The following is a 19,240-nucleotide window of genomic DNA, read 5'->3' on the forward strand; positions in this document are numbered from 1 at the left end:
GCATAACAGTGTCCTGACTACACTGCATAACAGTGTCCTGACTACACTGCATAACAGTGTCCTGACTACACTGCATAACAGTGTCCTGACTACACTACATAACAGTGTCCTGACTACACTGCATAACAGTGTCCTGACTACACTGCATAACAGTGTCCTGACTACACTGCATAAGTGTCCTGACCACACTGCATAACAGTGTCCTGACCACACTGCATAACAGTGTCCTGACCACACTGCATAACAGTGTCCTGACTACACTGCATAACAGTGTCCTGACTACACTGCATAACAGTGTCCTGACTACACTGCATAAGTGTCCTGACTACACTGCAAAGGAGTGTCTTGACTACACTGCATAACAGTGTCCTGACTACACTGCATAACAGTGTCCTGACTACACTGCATAAGTGTCCTGACTACACTGCATAAGTGTCCTGACTACACTGCATAAGTGTCCTGACTACACTGCATAAGTGTCCTGACTACACTGCATAACACTGTCCTGACTACACTGCATAAGTCACCTAACTACACTGCATATCAGTGTCCTGACTACACTGCATAACAGTGTCCTGACTACACTGTAGGGACAGTATCATAAGTACACCACGACACACTTTCCTGATTACAGCCTCAGTCACTGCTGAAAGCCCTTGAAAAAATATACAAGAGAGAGAGAAAGCTCCAAAATAAATTGTAATAAAACATACGAGGGGAACACCAATGGAGAAATGAGTCAAGGTTATACAACTGTAGTCAGCAGGAGGCAAAGGGGAATATTTTTAAATATTCTCCTCGTATATTTTAACCAAGGGTGCTAGAAACGGAGATTTGTAAGGAGAAAGGACCCTTGGGAAGATGTCTTGTTGGCTCGTGCCTTTGTAAATTGTGATGAAAAGGGAGATGACTGTTTTGCTACCACAATGAGGTGTGATGGAGGGTGTGTGGGTAATTTTTATTGCAAGTGACTGAGAGAAACCATAAGCAAGAGGTTGAATGGTAGGTCACTTTTTGTGTAGACTGGCTGAGGGAAGGTGAGATAAATATGTCTGTTTGCGTGTGTGGGTGTGTGTGTATGTATACATCTTTCGCAAAAATCGTGAACAAGAGATGCAAGATGCGAAAGAACTACGGGGGAAGATGAAAGATAGCACTAGGCCTTTCGTGTTGTAATCACATCAGGAGCTTGCAATGTTGCAGAAAAGAGGAGGTTCAAGAAAAAACGTTCACAGGAAGCACCTTTGTTGGATCACAGGCGCTTCCTGTGATCGTATTTGCTTGGATTGCCTCCTCTTTTCTGAAACACTGCAGGTTCTTGATGACGTACACCTGGAGATACCTGGAGAGGGTTTCGGGGGCCAACACCCCCGCGGCTTGGTCTGAGACCAGGCCTCGTTTACTTAATTTCAAACTCTTGTCATCCTTTCCTCATGGCTTATTATATTTACAGTGATTTAACATGGATTGATTATTTACGTGACATGCAGTGTCATGCCACATGACATACAGTGTCATGACACGTTTGTGTGTGTGTGTGTGTGTGTGTGTGTGTGTGTGTGTGTGTGTGTGTGTGTGTGTGTGTGTGTGATTATTCAATTGGCCATATTGGGAGTACCTCACAAAACCATGAAGTCATACTGTACTTATTCTTTCTGTAGAGCTTTTGGTAGAGCTTTCCGTATTGGCCTACCCACATTTGAGCCATGCTAGGCAGGTCCAGCTCAAACCCACTCATACTACTCATGCACCAATCTATTCTATTTGTAAAGCTATCAAAAGTTCTATCCTGTATGATACCTGAAATTGTTCAAATCACCCAGAACTCTATTGCCAAACCAGTTCCTTTTTATCTCCTTTCTAAATCAAAATTCCTTCAACTTGAATGCATTGCTGTGAGTCCTGTTTCTGTTAGATATTTTCACCACCATAGTTACATCCTTTATTCCGGTTTTCCGTTTGTACTCTACCATCGCTTCTCCCATAATTCTCCGTCTCTTAGGTGATCGCAGATTCACTACCTTCAACCTGTCTTCATAGGGAAAATGTCAGCCACACGGGATCAACTTCGCCAACCTTCTCTGTACGATTTCAAGCGCATTTATGTCCATTCTGTAATATGGAGACCAGAAAAGAGCATCGTAATCTAAATGGGGCCTTACCAAGACTATATTAAGTTGAGGTATAACCTGTGGGCTCCTGTTATTTATACTTCTTGATACGAAGTCGTAATGTACCATAATGCATTAACCCGACTTGATGGGATGTCTTTTGCGACTATTGCTGTATTATGCGCCCTGATGCCGGTGACGGGCTCTTGATTCCAGGGATTTGAGCTACCCTTAACCTTCCTGGATCAGACCTGAATACTTTCTTTTCCATAGGTTTTGTAGGATCTACTGAGGTTTAGTGTTTACCAATGAATAATAAATAATAATGAGTATTATAACTAAAACTAAAAAATACGATTAGAATTACAATTTGTCTACTTTAAATTGGTAGAAATACAAACATTTACAATGTTAATGTTTGATTGTGTGACTCGGTTATATTTAAAAAAAATACCTTCTATAAATGCAAAAAAAAAATGGAAATTGACTAGCTATTCTACTTGGTAAGTGTTCTTTTATATTTTAGCACTGATGATGGAGTTTGTGACGCCGAAATATATAGAAGAATCTGGATTTTATGTTCCTCATCCGTCTAAAATTCCCAATATATATATATATGTGTGTGTGTGTGTGTACTGTACTCTACTGTACTGTAAAATCTTCAGGTGCCTATTATACATGCATTTGTTTTTTTCAGGTGTAAATCTGTAAATTTTGTTTAATGTTATGTTGGTATGTCCAGGGTGTGGCGATGTGTGATGAAGAGGTTGGGACGTGTGGTGGCGGCGGCGGTATCAGTGGTGGTGGCGACGGGAGCAGTGGTTGTGGCGGCGGCGGCTGCAGCAGCGGCAGTGGTGATGGTTGGTGTGGCGGCAGGTGCGGCCGCACACAGCTCCTGTCCCCCCAGCGAATACACCTGTGAGAATCTACGCTGTATTCCCAAGGACCGCATCTGTAACGGGCGTGACGACTGCGGGGACAGTTCTGACGAGAAGCCCAACTGTACCCGTAGGTTCCTTCCTCAGCAGTGGTTCTGTACCTGTAGATTCATTCCTCAGCAGTGGTTCTGTACCTGTAGATTCATTCCTCAGCAGTGGTTCTGTACCCATAGACTCATTCCTCAGCAGTGTTTCTGTACCCCTAGGTTCTATCCCCAACAATTGTTCTGTACCCGTAGATTCATCCCTCAGCAGTAGTTCTGTACCCGTAGATTCATACCTCAGCAGTAGTTCTGCACCCCTACGTTCTATCCCCAACAGTGGTTCTGTACCCGTAGATTCATCCCTCAGCAGTGTACCATATTTCCCTTGTATAGCAGCTACCCTACATCAGTAACTTTCTTTCTCAGCAGGATTTCTCTGCATGTAGGCTTCCTTCTGTAACGATCCTCTGTAGGTTACCCTTCTACAGTGATCCTTTTCCTATAGTTTAACCCCTTCTAGAGTTATGCTTGTACATTCTTGTAGCTCTTCACTGTACTCAGGCTGTTTACTTAACACAACTAGCACCTCCCTTCAGGGGACTCGTACAGAAGAGGGTTGAACACTTCGTCCTAAGTCTTTTAAACAGAATCTTTAAAATTCAACGCTTCACCATAGATTCCTGCCAAGGTTTCACCCCTCGGATGTCACTGACGGGAGACGCGTGTGTCACCACCAGGCCGTGAACAGTGGGACAAAAATAACCCAAATTGTATTCGAGCTTTCTAAATATATTCTAACCAGAGCAAAATAAAGTCTCTTAATAAAAGGCTTACTCTGCACATTGTCTCTCTTATCATACATTACGTCAAGTTTTACCATTAAACAATAACTGTCAAGGATGTATCACAACTTACATAGTTATACATAGTTGTATCACAACTTACAATGTTGTCACCATTTGTAAACACTTTTCAAGCTTTATATATATATATATATATATATATATATATATATATATATATATATATATATATATATATATATATATATATATATATATATAATTCCCTTTTTTTAGTCTTTTTAGAGAAAATGATACAAATACAGTACGCCACATGTGTTCATAATAATAATAATAATAATAATAGTAATAATAATAATAATTACTGTTAGCTAAAGTACCCTTTTATTACAGGCTGCCATTACAGGCTACTCTCTCATCCTGACTGGCTGCGAGAGTAGCCTGTCAGTCACACAATTATCATACAGAGGATCGAGTCTCCAGTACTTCTTGAGCTGAATGACACATGCGGATATTGCCTTAACCCTTTTTTAGATTATTATGATAATAAAAAAAAAAGAAGCGCTAAACCTACATGGTCAAACTGCAACCCATTTTTAGAGCGACCCAGAGTTCTCACGTCGATTACTATTTTGCGCAATTTCATCAAAGTATTTTATAAGGACCTGTTTAGAATTTCTGAAGCTATATTGTTCTGTGAAGAATTCCATTAAAGTATGGTTCCTTGATGCTAGTAAAGTGCTCTTGATATAAGGAACTGGAGGTGTTTTTCTTTAATTAGATTTAAAGCTTTCCCACGAGTGTAAAATCAAAAATTTTGAATTATTTGTTTGACCAGATCTCTTATAATTTTCTCAAGGTTATTTTTGTCAAAATTTTTAGTAATTCAGGGTTTATTTGCTTGCTTTCTCTCTTATTAGCAACTTTCTGGTCACCTAGCTGTACACGCAGACTATTAGGTAATCACAGGTAACATACCTGTTTCGCACTTATCGGACGGAGGATCGAGCCTCCACCAGTGTTCGTGATGAATGATCTACAAGAACATATTTAATAGCACCATAGGTGTTTCTTGTGTATTCAATACTTCTTACTAAATTTAGGATCAAATATCGTGTCGACTATTGTTTTCACATGCTTCATAAGCCTTTTTTTTTCCTCCCTGTGTTAAATAATATTTCTGTCATATTTCAGCGTGTAACGTGACGTACAACGGAGAGGTGGGTCGCAGTTACGAGATCGACCTTCATGAATCGAACTCCCTGCAGCCTCCCTTCACCTGTTACATGACCTTCGTGGCGGCGGGAGACATCTTCGGTGACTTGGTGCAGCTTGTCTTCCGCGACTTGGTACTGGGGTCCTTTAAGTCACACCACGTGTGCGGGTGTCCCCAAGGCCACTTGTCCGTTAACGAGCCTCACCGACCCCACATCGGCGGCTTCTGGTGTGGGGGAAGCGGTGACCATAATGTTTATTACAGCGAGACCAGCACCGTCACCGTCACGCTGCAGGTGCCTCAGCCGGAGCACGACACTATTGGGGAGAAGAAGGTGCGACTTCGACTCATGTATAAGTTCTTGCTGGAGGCTGAGTCCATCGTTAGGTATGGTCCTTGGAACAGCGCCAAGTACCTTGGCGTGCCGCGCTCGGGAACCGTCTGTGACCGGATTTTCGACTCTTGCGACCGACGTAAGTGCCGTGTGCAGTCACCCAACTACCCTGGCATCTACCCTCGTAATGTAACGTGCCAATATGTGATCAGACAAGCCACGGTGCCCCACGGTCGCCACGCCCTGGTGAGTGTAGGTCAGCCCCAGCGAGGACGCGTGCATATTAAGCACACTGATGCAGCATGTGATGGGAACTTACACCTATGGCTGAATGGTGATTGCGACGTCGTAGGCGATACTCTCAGCGTTTATGAAATTCAGGGTGAGAGTCGACGATTGCTGATGCGTTTCTGTGGTGGCGGTAAGGTGTCTCGCATCACAGCTAGCGGGGCAGAACTCTTACTTGTCTTCCAGACTTCCCCTTTCGACAATATGTACTTCGATTCATCTGAAGGTACTCACCCTGGATTCGAGCTGGACGTTGGAGTGGCTTTTGTACCTAAAAATTCTTTCCTCTACGCTGACCAGGAGTGTGAGTTTATAATTTCCAGTTTTGAAGCAGCAAGAGGTCATTTTGAAAACGTAGCTCATTCACTGCCAAGAGATAGTAAATGTTCTTATAAGTTTCGGGGTCGTCCAGACGAAGTAATATGGCTCTATTTCACCCGCCTTAAGTCCATCTACACCCAACCCCCGTCGCGCGACGGCCCCCATTGTCGAACCCGTGTGATGCTGGTCGAGGGAGCAGATGCTGATGGAGAGGTGCTGGAGAACACTTGTGGGCCCTTGGGCATGCGGGTGTGTCACAGGGAGCAGCTCGGCCCTGGACGGAACAGGACGAGGCCGTGTGGACCTCAGGAGAGCTACTTAACATCAGTTTCTTTTGCGACACTCACCATACATTATCTACTTCCCTCAACGGTAGCAGACCTCGAGTTCCGTCTGCACTACGAGTTCGTGTACGCAGGACCGCGAGCAGCGGCACTTAACCTTCCTGAGCCCTGCGACCGACACATTAACAGTGAGCGAAGCAAGAAGGGGCTCCTCGCCTCCCCCGCTAACAACTTGCTGTATGGCAAGTTCGGGGCAACAAGACTTAAATGTAAATATAGCCTCCAAGGCAAAGCCAACGAGGCAGTTAGGATTACATTTATATACTTTTATGCTCACAATTCGTCGTGTCCGGGACGGGAATCACCGTTGCAGGCATGTGGGAGACCCAATGCTCTGGAAGGCCGTGGTGCTCGTCTTGAGGTTTCAGAATGGCCCTGGCCAGGTGTAGAGCTCCCTCAGGCCTGTATCTGTCATGGCCTCTACCTCCCAGCAACCTTACTCTCTTACTCTGCCTCCCTTACTATTACCTTTACTGTTGTAGGTATGGATGTGTTCGACGATTTCTCACATTTTAGCTTCGAACTGGAATACGAATTTGTTGAGATAGAAGCGTGTGAAGAAGATAGAATAGTCACAGGTGAAGCTGGTACATTAAGTCTGGCCCTTCGCCCACCTCCTGGGCCATGTAGAGGACACCCGTGGCTTCTTCAACCCACTGCAAACCGCTTCTTGCTTGTTTCTGTTCCTGGTAAAGCTATCAGGGGGGGATTGCAAGTTGAAGCTCATGGTCATCTAGTGTCATCAGAAGATTCGGTAACACCTGCGGAATGCCAGAGCTCTGAACTACACGTGTACCAGCCAGGTAATCCTAGACCTCTGAGTGCTGTGTGTGTGTCTCCTGGTGCAGCTGAGACAGTCCATGTTTTCTCTGAGGGTTTTAACGAACCTCTGTCGCTGGATTATCTCGGCGAAGCAGCGAGGTCTCTGGTGGTAGTGCTACTGAGTCGTCCCGCCTACCTCTCAGGACAGTCACAACAGCAACAATATAAGGCGGTTGATATTCGGTGGGTGGAGGCGGCGCCCCGCTGGCTGGCTACAAGATGTGCCACAGAGTGTCCAGCTGTTCACGCTTGTATCAGTGCTTCTCTCTTCTGTGATGGGACATGGCATTGCCCATCTGGTGCTGATGAAGCTGTGGTAACCTGCCTGATGGCTCTGTCTCCGTGGCTCTGGCTTACGTTTGGTCTTGCTGTCGGGTGTATCTCAGTGCTGTCAGGCTGGTGGGGCTGGACGTTGTGGAAAACACGGCAGGCTCGCAACGCAACTAATGGATGCAGCGAGGAGGTTCTGACACCGGGCCACCACGAGTCTCCTCCAGAGCCCCCAGAGTATCCTGACTGTATCGACGTAGACTTCGAGACGACTGTCTGACGATACGCCCCCCGGGAGGACGAAGGGCCCCCGGGGTTGGCTGCATTAATAGGAAGACTTGCTGCTCTTATCAACGGCTGGAACACTCCTCGTCAGGCTTCGCACACCAGCAGTGGACGCATGCGCTTTGCTCACAATGGCACCAGAAATAATTCTTCGTGTCAACATAATGGGGTAAGACGTTTGCCTGTTATTCGTCTCCCTAATGGGGCTCATAATCCAGGAGTTCGGTTATCAAATGGAACAAACAGTCCTCCGCCACTCCTAAGCCCAAGAAAGGAAAAGGATGAACTAAAATCGAAGGAAGATAAAAAGCCTCCTCCGAGTCCTGCATCAGATAAAGCAAACAGCCCTACGTGGAGCATCGCAAAAATCAGTCACGTGGAAGAGGAAGAAGCCGAAGATACTAAGAGTTCTTTGACTGAGAAACTCACAAATGAGATGTACAAGCCGCTGGAGGAGATGGAATGGCCGAGCTGCTTCCCAGCTCCTCCCAGCAGCCCTAGTAACACCAGCTCATCTCCTTCACACAATTATCTGCACGAAATCTCACCCTCACCGCCGCCCAACTTCAAGCATGAAACCTCACCATCACCACCACCACCTGATTTTAGGCATGAAGCATCAACTCTTCCGCTGCGCGATCCAAGCTATAAAGAAACCATACTACCAATATCACAGACCGAACTGCATGACACTTTCTCACCCTCTACATCCCCATTGTACATCAAACATCATGCTTCTCCATCACCTCCAGATTTCCGCTGTGATGCATCGCCCACTCAGCATCCAAACACGCCAGTCCGATCACCCTTAAGTCGAAGTTCGCCTGTTTCTCCACCCATTCACCTTATAAATAGCCTCACGCAGATGCGCTCACAGAAAAAGTCCCCATCACCTCCTCCAGACTGCCGATGGATTTATGTGAACGATCTGCAGCAGCACTCTTCAGCTTCCTCACCACCGGGTTCTGTTGCATCCCCGTCGCATGTTTGTAGACGAGGCTCTTCCTCATCTGTGGGACAGCAGGGAGCCATCACTCTCTCCCCGGCCAAGCTCCAGTATGAGAGTCTTTATTCTCCGCTTGGCAGTCTTCACTCTGCTCCTCCGTCATCACCGAACTTACAGTTGACGCCCCAGTCCCCACAAGATCGTCAGAACAGCTCTTCATCCGCCAGCACATCCCAACACGACAGCTCATTATCATTCTTGTGCAACATGTCACCTTCACCTCCGCTGCCACAATTCCCCAACGAAGATTCGTCCGAATCACCGACGCAGTACGATATTCCTGAATCAGACCATTCAGAACAGTCTCAGAAGTCCTCAACAATAACTGGTACGACAGTTCAGAATGAAAGGCTGCCACAAGACTCTCCCACCCCCTTGCCAGCAGAAGCTGAACAAGAAACCCAACAATCAGCACTGTCACAGTCACATACAGAGTCGCAACCCAGGAGCACAACATCCCACCTCTCGACACCAACACCGCCACCAATCCCGTGTTTCTTTGACGATGAGGACATCCCACCAACGCCTCCACCAATACCTAACTTCTTTGATGCCGAAAGTCCTCCTGTAACTCCTCCGTTACCGATCAAACAAAAGAATATAAAAATGGTACAACAAACGGAGACGAAACCAGATGTTGTACACCCACAGCCGCTTCCTAGGAGTGAATTGTATTGTATGCACACAATGCTGCCACCGCTAGACGTTATACATGAGAGCTCGCCACCTGAGTCACCCTTTGAAGCTGAACAGGAAAGTCCCCCATCTGAACCATCTGAAAAGGTTCACAAAAGTTCCCCCACTGAACCACCATTTGACATAATTAGTAAAAGTCCCCCACCTGAACCACCTTTTAATATAGTTCACAAAAGTCCTCCACCGGAACCACCATTTGATATAGTACACAAGAGTCCCTCACCTGAAGCGACATTTGATGCAGCCCTCAAAAGTCAGGCAATAGAACCTCGGTTAGATACGACGCCTCTTGAAGTCGCGAGTGTAGAGGAAGAGGAGGGCCTCACATCGTCGCCTCCGTCACACGCTGACGTACAACACATGGACCCATCACCGTCTCCTTCGCCGCCACCAGCAGCAGCAGCAAAAAGCGCGAGCCTTCCATCACCTGAGTACTTCACACTCCCCGATAACTGGCCCGAATACCCACCTTTCCTCTTCGGAGACTCAGATTTTCCGCCACCATAAGCCTCCTAACATAAGCCTGGGACTCAGCTGCGGCGGAGGTTGACTAAATCTCGTACTGTCGACAATAGTGAACTAAAAGACACGTTGTAGAACAGGCTTCAATTAGAACAACGTATCGCCCTCTACAGAGCTTCAAGAAGACCTGGATTAAGCTCTGCACAGAGTGAAGTGCTGCCCTGATGAAAGCCAGTTCCATAACTTGCGTTTTTTGTATTCACACTCAGCGATCGTGCAGGAAAGCGAGGTAACACAGACAGTTTACATCCGCCTGTGTACAGCGCCGTAAACGTGAGACATTCTTAAATGACAGACAATGCTGATTTAGCAGATGATGAGTAAGTGTGTGTCTGTCACTGAACTTAACCTCTGTTCTCGTCTCATTAATGAACGGGAGTAGCTCGCGTTCTCTCTCCAAAAGGTGCATTCACTTATGGATGTGATATTACTGCTAATGTAACTCTGGGTCTTTACGTTACCCTAGACCAACACAAACGTTTCGGAAAACGTCAGCACATTAGTGAAAATTGTGTATATATGGACAAATTTCATTTATTTTTAACTCCATTGAGTGCGAAGAGCAGAGAGGAACGTAGAAAACGGCAAGTCGTATCCCCCCTCACGTTTACTTGGAAGAACGATCCACAACTTTCACCCAAAGGAATGGGCCTTTACGTTCATCTACTGGAGCTGGCTCGCAAGTTCACCTAGAAAGAGGGGATCTACCATCCTCTCTACCCAACACACTTTTGTCAAATACTTTTGTTACCTTTCGTTTAATCCCTGACCCAAATCTAAATATCATTATTTATATATTTCATTCATCACTAATATTATGAGAGGAGATATTTTTAGAAAGGAAAAACATATAAATTTCAGATGATTAGATTTAAGAGGCTTACGTACATTGTTCATCATTCATTGTATTTATCATAGTTGGATTGTCTTGAAATACGGAACCAAACATACACATTTCAGTCCCCACAGCCAAATCTGCATAATCTGCTCCACACGGTCAAACATGCTCATTATATTCCATACAGACAAACCTTTGTAATCTAGTTCACACAGACATGCGTATTCTAGTCCACAGAATCAAATATGCGCATAAACCACAGAGCCAAATAACAGCATTCTAGTCCACACATCTTAACAGTTATACAGCAGAACGTGCACACACTGGCTCATAGATATAAACAGTCTCCCGTTGCTCTTCCAGTCAAAGCACACACACTTCAATAAGCTTAAATATCCCCAAAACTACGAAAATATCTATGTACTCGATAGCCTATACATAGGCCAAAATTTGTATATAACACAGCCTAACAGTTAATAAATATTCACAGCATAGGCCTTGACAACAACAGGGAAACAAAACAGTGTAGAGGAGGTTGAGAAAAGAATAATTTATGAGCGAGAGAGAAAGCTTTGGGAGAGATTTATCAAAAATTAGGAGGAATCGGAAGAGAAAGTAAATTAACGTAAAGCATTGATTATACCAGCGTTTCGCTCATTCAGACCTTCATCAACAGTATAATTTGATAACCTATAAGTTCCTCTTGAGCGAAAATTTGATACATTAAAAGTTTACGATGTGTTGTATGTTATCCTCCATTTCTTGGTTCGCCGCCTCTTTTATCATCTAAGAGGCGTTCTCACCCTCGAAATAAAAAAATAAAGACGGAACAAGACTCTATTGGGATAAACTTTATTTTCCGTTAAAGGATTTTAAAGCTCTGCTTAGGGCGAAACGTTGTCCAAGTAAAGTATTGTTCTGTTTTTGTGGTTTCGCCAGTACGTTCATCAACCAGCCCTAAAAGTAGAGAGCAATTCTTTACATCACAGAACAGACCAACCGAAAAACAGACAACTCTGAACAGGCTCCTGTTGCAACACGCATCTCTCCACACACTTGGCATCTACCAACTCTCCACACACTAGGCTCCTACCTACTCTCCCCCCCCCACACACACACACACAGTAGCAACCGGTGAAGAGGCGGAGCCAGGAGCTAAGACTCGACCCCTGCAACCACAAATAGGTGAGTACACACACACACACACACACTAGGCTCCTACCAACTCTCCGCACTCTTGGTTCCCACCAACTCTCCAAACACTAGGCTCCTACCAACTCTCCGCACTCTTGGTTCCCACCAACTCTCCAAACACTAGGCTCCTACCAACTCTCCACACACTAGGCTCCTACCTACTCTCCACACACACACACACTAGGCTCCTACCAACTCTCCGCACTCTTGGTTCCCACCAACTCTCCAAACACTAGGCTCCTACCAACTCTCCACACACTAGGCTCCTACCTACTCTCCACACACACACACACACACACACACACACACACACACACACACACACACACACACACACACACACACACACTAGGCTCCTACCAACTCTCCGCACTCTTGGTTCCCACCAACTCTCCAAACACTAGGCTCCTACCAACTCTACACACACTAGGTTCCTACCTACTCTCCACACACTAGGCTCCTACCTACTCTCCACGCACGCGCACACACACACACACACACACACACACACACACACACACACACACACACACACACACACACACACACACACACACACACACAACTAGGCTCCTACCAACTCTCCGCACTCTTGGTTCCCACCAACTCTCCAAACACTAGGCTCCTACCAACTCTACACACACACTAGGCCCCTGTCACAACATGCAAATCTACATACACTCTATAACGTAACTTGCGGAATACTGAAGCGCGAGATCACAGTAACACAAATGTAAACTCTAGGAATCGATAGAATTTGAACCTATGTCCAGCTAGTCTCTAAACTGTCAGTGGTTAAAGCATTAGCTTCCTGGTTTTAGGACTGGCTTGCGATGGATTTGAATCCCATCCGTTCCCTGAGTTGCGAAATAATGGCAGAAAACCATTAAGCTGCAGCAGAAAAACACCAGGAATAAAAAAATTTTGTTCACGAGGTTTCACCCAGTAAGGGAAAACAAATCACCAGTAATGGCGACTGTGGTGGATAGAGATGCGATATTTTTTTGGCCCCAATTCTAACAATATCGGACAATACTTTTAAACAGTGGACTTTGTTTTTCCAAATATGTTGACCAAACTGATGTTCTACCTGATTTCTGAATTACGTTAAACTGAAGTCTGTTAAATCAACGTCTGTTCAATATACCCCTCCCAGTGGATGTATCAAGTTGCTTTGCTGCAAGTATCGATCTACTAACATGCAACATCCCACACCATACAACTCGTTATACCATCATGCAACATCCCACACCACACAACTCTCCTAACATGCAACATACCCACAGCACACAACTCACTCTGCTAAGATGCAGCTTCCCACACCACACAACTCATTCTACCAACATCCAGCTCCCCACACCACACAACTCTACTAACATGCAACATACCCACAGCACACAACTCACTCTGCTAAGATGCAGCTTCCCACACCACACAACTCATTCCACCAACATCCAGCTCCCCACACCACACAACTCTACTAACATGCAACATACCCACAGCACACAGCTCACTCTAATAACATGCAACATCTTCACATCACACAACTCATTCTACCAACACTGAACATCCCACACCACACAACTCTGCCAACTATTTACACAATCACAACGACAACAAGATTTGTACACTATAAAACCTAAACAATCAACAATTTCTCCCTGAGCAAGTCTCTCAATACCCATTTTAATACTAGTGTTGTATCACCTCTATAGACTATACACTTCCCCATGAATATACTAATGTAAACATTACGGCAAACTTCCACATTTTTTTTTTTTTTGCAAACCACAACCCTAAAAACACAAATCACGGTATGGGTGGTATTAGAACCCACGGCGAGTGAGTCGTAAAACTCCAGGCCGGTGCGTAAGCCACTGGGCCAGCAGGCTACAGTAAGATTCATGAATGTTACTGTAGCCAGCTGGCCCAGTGGCTCACGCACTGGCCTGGGATTTTACGACTCACGCGCCATGGGTTCTAACCCCACCCGTACCGTAGTTTGTAAGCAATCATGTTACTAACAACACAATTCAACACTGAAATACTCGTACTCGTGAGGATTGAGGAGTCGGTTAGATCATGCAGCGTCTGTTGATTGGTAGGTAATCTTGATTTACTACCCCCTAACCCTTCCCTCCCCTCCCCGAAAAAAGGGGAGAGAAGTTGTTCCAGTTCCTTTGATCAAGAGCCCTGCACCGTCATCATGGCACCCATCCCACCCCCACCCCCTCTCTATGGAGGGTCTTCATGTGAATATTGTTAAAATAACTCATCACGCACCACGTCATGCCGATAAACCCGTGTGGGTTGGTGGAGGCTCGACCCTCCGTTCACTAATAGCCAGTCGGATACATTTACCCACTTTTACTAAGTTAGATTATTTTTATTTATTATTATTATTATTATTATTATTATTATTATTATTATTATTATTATTATTATGATTATCAATTTGTGAAGTGGAGGCTCAATCCTCCGTCCGCAAGGAGAAACTCTGAACCCGTAGAGATAAGAGAGTTCCTGAAGAATATGAGGAAGGGGAGAATAGCTCCAGTCTCTTGGATCATGAGCCCTTCACTTGCCTCAACATTTGTTACCTTTGGCAGAATATAAATGTCTAGAAATTATGGGTTTTTGTTGTTAGTTGTTGTGTTGATGTTGACAAGGTTCCTTTGGCTTCCAGCCAGGGAGACCACGACATGTTTTCCTGGGTGTTAGAGACAGATGTTGTCCTGCTTGTTTAAAAACCCTTTCTCTCTCTCTCTCTCTCTCTCTCTCTCTCTCTCTCTCTCTCTCTCTCTCTCTCTCTCTCTCTCTCTATCTATCTATCTATCTATCTATATGGGTAAATAAGTAAGGGGTGAAGAGTGAACTATCTTCTCCTCTTTGAGTAAATCCAGAAAGAGTGAGAAGGGAAAGAGAGCCAACACAAGCAAGCGAAACGAAGAGCGTGAGAAAGAGACAACATTTCTCTCTAAAGAGAGTGAAAAGTTGTCCCACTCTAAACTAATTCCGGTACATGTCTCACTCTTTTCCTAATTAATCCCGCTACATGTCTCATTCTCTTCCTAATTTATCCCGCTACATGTGTCTCATTCTCTTCCTAATTAATCCCGCTACATGTGTCTCATTCTCTTCCTAATTAATCCCACTACATGTGTCTCATTTTTAGCTAATCCCGCTATGTCTCTCTCTTCCTACCTCACCCCGCTACATGTGTCTCACTCTCCATTCGCTTCAGTAAAACGGTTTTATTTAAACCAAGAGAGAAGTGCATGTCCCTCCGGCCCACACATTTGGTGCTCTATAACTGACTTATGTCCTTCACGTATACATTATTGTTGTTGTTGTGTTTAGAGAGAATCGCTAAACCCTTTGAGGGTTTAGCGCGTTAGGGGAGTGGGAGGCAATCAGGTTTCAACTCCCCATGCGCGTCGCTGTCAAATATTTATTAAAAGGATTCCAATCTATTTTTATGGTCTCGTTGTTACGTGTGTGTGTGAGTGAGAGAGATTTTGGGAAGATTGGTAGAGTGTTTGAGAAAGTAATCGGAACTAAATAAAAACGATAAAATGCCCGTTTCTAGCGTTTGGTAATTTTAATAAGACTGGTTTTCTCCTAAATGGCTTAATCAGTAACGTCATTGGACAGAGAAGTAACGTAATCAAGCTCTTTAACCTAGTTTTTTACTTTGGGAATCAATATGTTATTGATAGATGGTTCAGACAACCGATACATTGATGAGAGACTTGTGCAATGCATTAAAGATACTCAAGTGTTGCACAAATGTCTCGTTGGGTTTATAAAACGGCTCATAGTACGTACATCAGTCCGATCACTAAACTGATGATGGCAAGTGTGGGTGAAAAGTATTGAAAACAAAGTTATCTAACGGAGCACTCGTGTTTTTAAGATATTTTGCTTATTACAAGGACAAAAGTTGCTCGAAACAGTATTTCATGACAGCGATATTTCCTTTATTAGCATTTGTTGTGAGATGCAAACATCAGCTTTTGTTGTGATAAAGGAAATCTTTATCAGTTGACCGAGACCCTTCTGGCACACAGCCTACCACTGAGGGTACACAGCCTGCCACAGTGGATACAGCCTACCACTGAGGGTACACAGCCTGCCACAGTGGATGCACAGTCTACCACTGAGGGTACACAGCCTGCCACAGGATACACAGCCTACCACTGAGGGTACACAGCCTGCCACAGTGGATACACAGCCTACCACTGAGGGTACACAGCCTGCCACAGTGGATACACAGCCTACCACTGAGGGTACACAGCCTGCCACAGTGGATACACAGCCTACCACTGAGGGTACACAGCCTGCCACAGTGGATACACAGCCTACCACTGAGGGTACACAGCCTGCCACAGTGGATACACAGTCTACCACTGAGGGTACACAGCCTGCCACAGTGGATACACAGCCTACCACTGAGGGTACACAGCCTGCCACAGTGGATACACAGCCTACCACTGAGGGTACACAGCCTGCCACAGTGGATACACAGCCTACCACTGAGGGTACACAGCCTGCCACAGTGGATACAGTCTACCACTGAGGGTACACAGCCTGCCACAGTGGATACAGTCTACCACTGAGGGTACACAGCCTGCCACAGTGGATACACAGTCTACCACTGAGGGTACACAGCCTGCCACAGTGGACACAGTCTACCACTGAGGGTACACAGCCTGCCACAGTGGATACACAGCCTACCACTGAGGGTACACAGCCTGCCACAGTGGATACACAGCCTACCACTGAGGGTACACAGCCTGCCACAGTGGATACACAGTCTACCACTGAGGGTACACAGCCTGCCACAGTGGATACAGTCTACCACTGAGGGTACACAGCCTGCCACAGTGGATACAGTCTACCATTGAGGGTACACAGCCTGCCACAGTGGATACACAGCCTACCACTGAGGGTACACAGCCTGCCACAGTGGATACAGTCTACCACTGAGGGTACACAGCCTGCCACAGTGGATACACAGCCTACCACTGAGGGTACACAGCCTGCCACAGTGGATACAGTCTACCATTGAGGGTACACAGCCTGCCACAGTGGATACACAGTCTACCACTGAGGGTACACAGCCTGCCACAGTGGATACAGTCTACCACTGAGGGTACACAGCCTGCCACAGTGGATACACAGCCTACCACTGAGGGTACACAGCCTGCCACAGTGGATACAGTCTACCACTGAGGGTACACACCCTGCCACAGTGGATACACAGCCTACCACTGAGGGTACACAGCCTGCCACAGTGGATACAGTCTACCATTGAGGGTACACAGCCTGCCACAGTGGATACACAGTCTACCACTGAGGGTACACATCCTGCCACAGTGGATACACAGCCTACCACTGAGGGTACACAGCCTGCCACAGTGGATACACAGTCTACCACTGAGGGTACACAGCCTGCCACAGTGGATACACAGCCTACCACTGAGGGTACACAGCCTGCCACAGTGGATACGCAGTCTACCACTGAGGGTACACATCCTGCCACAGTGGATACACAGCCTACCACTGAGGGTACACAGCCTGCCACAGTGGATACACAGTCTACCACTGAGGGTACACAGCCTGCCACAGTGGATACACAGCCTACCACTGAGGGTACACAGCCTGCCACATTGGATACGCAGTCTACCACTGAGGGTACACAGCCTGCCACAGTGGATACGCAGTCTACCACTGAGGGTACACATCCTGCCACAGTGGATACACAGCCTACCACTGAGGGTACACAGCCTGCCACAGTGGACACAGTCTACCACTGAGGGTACACAGCCTGCCACAGTGGATACGCAGTCTACCACTGAGGGTACACATCCTGCCACAGTGGATACACAGCCTACCACTGAGGGTACACAGCCTGCCACAGTGGATACACAGTCTACCACTGAGGGTACACAGCCTGCCACAGTGGATACACAGTCTACCACTGAGGGTACACAGCCTGCCACAGTGGATACAGTCTACCACTGAGGGTACACAGCCTGCCACAGTGGATACACAGTCTACCACTGAGGGTACACAGCCTGCCACAGTGGATACAGTCTACCACTGAGGGTACACAGCCTGCCACAGTGGATACACAGTCTACCACTGAGGGTACACAGCCTGCCACAGTGGATACAGTCTACCACTGAGGGTACACAGCCTGCCACAGTGGATACACAGTTTACCACTGAGGGTACACAGCCTGCCACAGTGGATACACAGCGGAAACAAACACTTAAGCAGTGTAATGTGATCCTTTAGTGACAACGTTTCGCCCACGCAGTGGGCTTTATCAAGTTACAAACAGATCTAGTACACAGCCTACCACTGAGGATAAACAGCCTGCCACAGTGGGTACAAAGCCTGCCACTGAAGATACACAGCCTACCATTAAAGGTACAGACTCTTATCTTTGAGGAGTACACAGCCTACCAAGGAGGACACAAAGCCTACCAGTACCTACCAAGAAGGTAATATTCCGCTTTAAGGGATCAAACCTACGGTAATCCTCTCTCTCCTAAGGTAATGCATGACTTCGATGGGTTTAGCGCATCCCCTTGAAAATGGTGTTATTACTACGGTTGCAGACTGGAACTGTACACAAACACACGAACTTCAGCAGAGAAGATATATCAAACCAGAATTAGAAATCTCACATGTAAACTGAACACCACCACAGACACTACCACCACAGACACTACCACCACAAACACTACCACCACAAACACTACCACCACAAACACTACCACCACAAACACTACCACCACAAACACTACCACCACAAACACTACCACCACAAACACTACCACCACAAACACTACCACCACAAACACTACCACCACAAACACTACCACGACAACCAGAGCACCTGCAGTCCCAGGGCACTGCCAGCACTGCCTGAGGCACTGCCGACCACAGAGCACTGCCGACCAGCACTGCACCAAGGCCTGCCTGAGCACTGCCACCACAGACACTGCCACCCCTGCAGCCTGCCACCACCGAGCGCTGCAACCGAGCACTGCCGACAGAGCCTGCCGACAGGCACTGCGACAGGACGCTGCCGACGAGCACTGCGACCAGAGCACTGCCGACAGGCACTGCCGCAGACACTGCGGCCTCGAGCACTGCAACCACCGAGCACTGCAGCCGCAGGCACTGCTTGCCCTGGCACTGCCACCACAGAGCACTGCACCACAGGCACTGCCTGGAGCACTGCACCACAGGCA

At 46.4% G+C, this 19,240-nt stretch overlaps 1 protein-coding gene across 2 annotated transcripts in view; it reads left to right on the top strand.

The window, feature by feature from the left end:
• The window catches only part of LOC128702653 (uncharacterized), a 446,363-nt gene extending 438,652 nt beyond the window's left edge, over positions 1–7,711 (top strand). For both annotated transcript variants that reach the window (XM_070101928.1, XM_053797000.2), the window contains exons 2-3: positions 2,854–3,119; positions 5,031–7,711. In XM_070101928.1, coding sequence (XP_069958029.1) covers positions 2,870–3,119; positions 5,031–7,711 — 2,931 coding nt within the window. In that variant the 5' untranslated portion in view covers positions 2,854–2,869. The remainder of the gene's footprint in view (positions 1–2,853; positions 3,120–5,030) is intronic.
• The last annotated feature ends 11,529 nt before the right edge of the window (positions 7,712–19,240 follow it).

The sequence above is a fragment of the Cherax quadricarinatus genome, chromosome 79, assembly GCF_038502225.1.
Source record: "Cherax quadricarinatus isolate ZL_2023a chromosome 79, ASM3850222v1, whole genome shotgun sequence".
Lineage (NCBI taxonomy): Eukaryota > Metazoa > Arthropoda > Malacostraca > Decapoda > Parastacidae > Cherax > Cherax quadricarinatus.